Below are 2,175 nucleotides of genomic sequence, written 5' to 3'. Positions count from 1 at the left end.
TTACTTATCATTCAACTAACATTTTACCTTAATACAAAACCCCAAAACATACCTTTGCATAACCAATAATAAGAACATACTTTCCTGCAGTTCCTTGAGAAGACGACCCGAGGTTTAAATACTCGGTTATCAATTTTAAAGGGGTTTGTTACTTGTGACAACCAAAACGTTTGTATGAAAGGACTTTTGTTGGTTTAGAAGCTATACTTGCAACGGGAATTTATTCTGAATTCTAGACCACGCAAAAGTTCTCTCATCAGACCACCATCGCAGTGATGTAGCCATATTTCTTTATTGAATCTACCAGCCTAATCCACCATCTCCCATGACAACAACGTCAATGCATCCATGTATCATTTGTACCCAGCTTTGCTTAGACTATAAGCAGCATTTATGAGATACATCTTTTCGTTAGCAGACTGGAAATGAAACATAAAGTTTGCTGCCATGTGCCGGACACAATAAGCATGAACCGCTCTAAGAGGATGCCAGCCATTATCCTCAACTCTCAGTGCTACCTTGATCGCTTGAGATCTATCAGAAATAATCAATAAGCCTTTCTGTATGCTAACATGTCGCCTCAGATTGGTAAGGAAGAAAGATCATGATTCTGTCATCTCAAACTCAACAATTGTAAAAGCTATAGGAAGGATATTCCTATTACCGTTTTGTGCCACTGCAATAAGCAAAACACCACCATATTTTTCATACAGATATGTGCCATCAATAAGAAAGAATGGCTTACAATGCTTGAAAGCCTCCACGTAGGGAAGGAAGATCCAAAATACCTTGTCAAACATGTTGCAATCACGCACCATGAGGTGCCCATCATAGTATGGTACAACACTGATCTCACACATTCTCCCAGGACAACAACTCTGCAAGGCTTGTAGAAACCTCGGCACCTTATTGTACGACTCCTCCCAATTACCGTATATCTACACAATTGCCTTTTGCTTTGCCATCTAGACCTTTCTGTATGAAGGTTTAAAGTGATAGCTTTGCCTAACTGCACCTTGTAGGACAGAGATGCTGACGGATGGGTTGGATTGTATCGATGGGAGGATGACGTAGCAGATGAGACTGCTATCCAACTGTAGGTGGTCCTATGACATAGTGGGTACTAAACATGTGTGCACTCCTCCCACCCTACGCACCTCCCTAACGGAATAGAACAACCGTGGTTAACAGATACAACAAGCATAATAATGACAATTGAGAATACAGAACATAATGAAACTTCAACTTACTAGTATCCAAGATTTTGTCAGAGAGAAACATAGAGACTCCAAGGGCATCCTGCTGCATGTTATTGGCAACGCATATGGTACTTTAATCGATCCGACTATACTACTCGGTATTCAGCACTTCTGCGAATGCTGTAATTCTTCACACCCTGCATTACTGCATCTCTGCTTTTGAATATATGGCCAACCCTAAACTCCACACCACCGTCTAAGTTGTAATGGTCTTCACCCGTGTTGGAAAATGGATTCTTCTCTTGCATCGCATCTAGATCCAACGTAGCGCAGTAACTGGGTACAGATGACAAAACTGGAATTGGGTGCGGGAAAGGCAGAAGATACTGACGTGATGCCTTAACAGGGGTCTCTAGTACAAACTTTTCCTCATCATCATCCTCAAAGGAACCACTCTCATTGCAATCCGCAACATACTTATCGTCGGAGTCCTCACCGTCAATGTCCATGTCTTCCAGTGGACTAGCAATGTGCAGCGGTTTGGGTGCGAGAGGTGGGTCATCTTGGACGAAGTCTGACGAGCCAGATCTACTGCCACTGACGTCACCAACCTCCGCAGAAAGCTCCATCACTTGTTTTGTTATGATTCTCCCATGGATGTCAAACATTAGGCGCACATGCTCGTCGCCATGGAACTAAAACAGACGAAACCGAAAAACTTCGTTTTTCATCATTGCTAGCAACCTGTACAACATCCTTCTGATCTCTTTTATGCCGCTACCACTGATGCTACTCAATATCAGACTCTTCACCTCGAACAAAGAACTTACTCACCAAGTACGTAATAGAATGGATTATCACACTCAAATAACAACTCATTATCACTATCTCTCATACGGCAATTTGGATATACATTTATAACCAAATATCCACTACTACTAGACATTTTTTCTTATTTTCAGAAGAAATAGGTAGA

At 41.7% G+C, this 2,175-nt stretch overlaps 1 protein-coding gene across 1 annotated transcript; it reads right to left on the bottom strand.

The window, feature by feature from the left end:
• Window positions 1-353: 353 nt before the first annotated feature.
• On the bottom strand, window positions 354-860 carry LOC112723132 (uncharacterized). The gene is made up of 2 exons (XM_025774378.1): window positions 625-860; window positions 354-534 (listed from the first exon to the last, which is right to left on the bottom strand). The coding sequence occupies exons 1-2, from the start codon at window positions 858-860 to the stop codon at window positions 354-356; spliced, it is 417 nt and encodes a 138-aa protein (XP_025630163.1).
• Between the last annotated feature and the right edge of the window lie 1,315 nt (window positions 861-2,175).

The sequence above is a fragment of the Arachis hypogaea genome, chromosome 2, assembly GCF_003086295.3.
Source record: "Arachis hypogaea cultivar Tifrunner chromosome 2, arahy.Tifrunner.gnm2.J5K5, whole genome shotgun sequence".
NCBI classification, from domain to species: Eukaryota; Viridiplantae; Streptophyta; class Magnoliopsida; order Fabales; family Fabaceae; genus Arachis; species Arachis hypogaea.
Note: the sequence above shows the minus strand (reverse complement) of the source record. Positions and strands in the feature narration are given on the sequence as shown.

Coding starts and splice junctions, on each gene's coding strand:
- LOC112723132 (XM_025774378.1), bottom strand. CDS start 860: ATGTGTGAGATCAGTGTTGTACCATACTATGATGGGCACCTCATGGTG. Junction 535..624: donor ATAGCTTTTACAATTGTTGA/GTTTGAGATGAC, acceptor TATTTCTGATAG/ATCTCAAGCGATCAAGGTAG.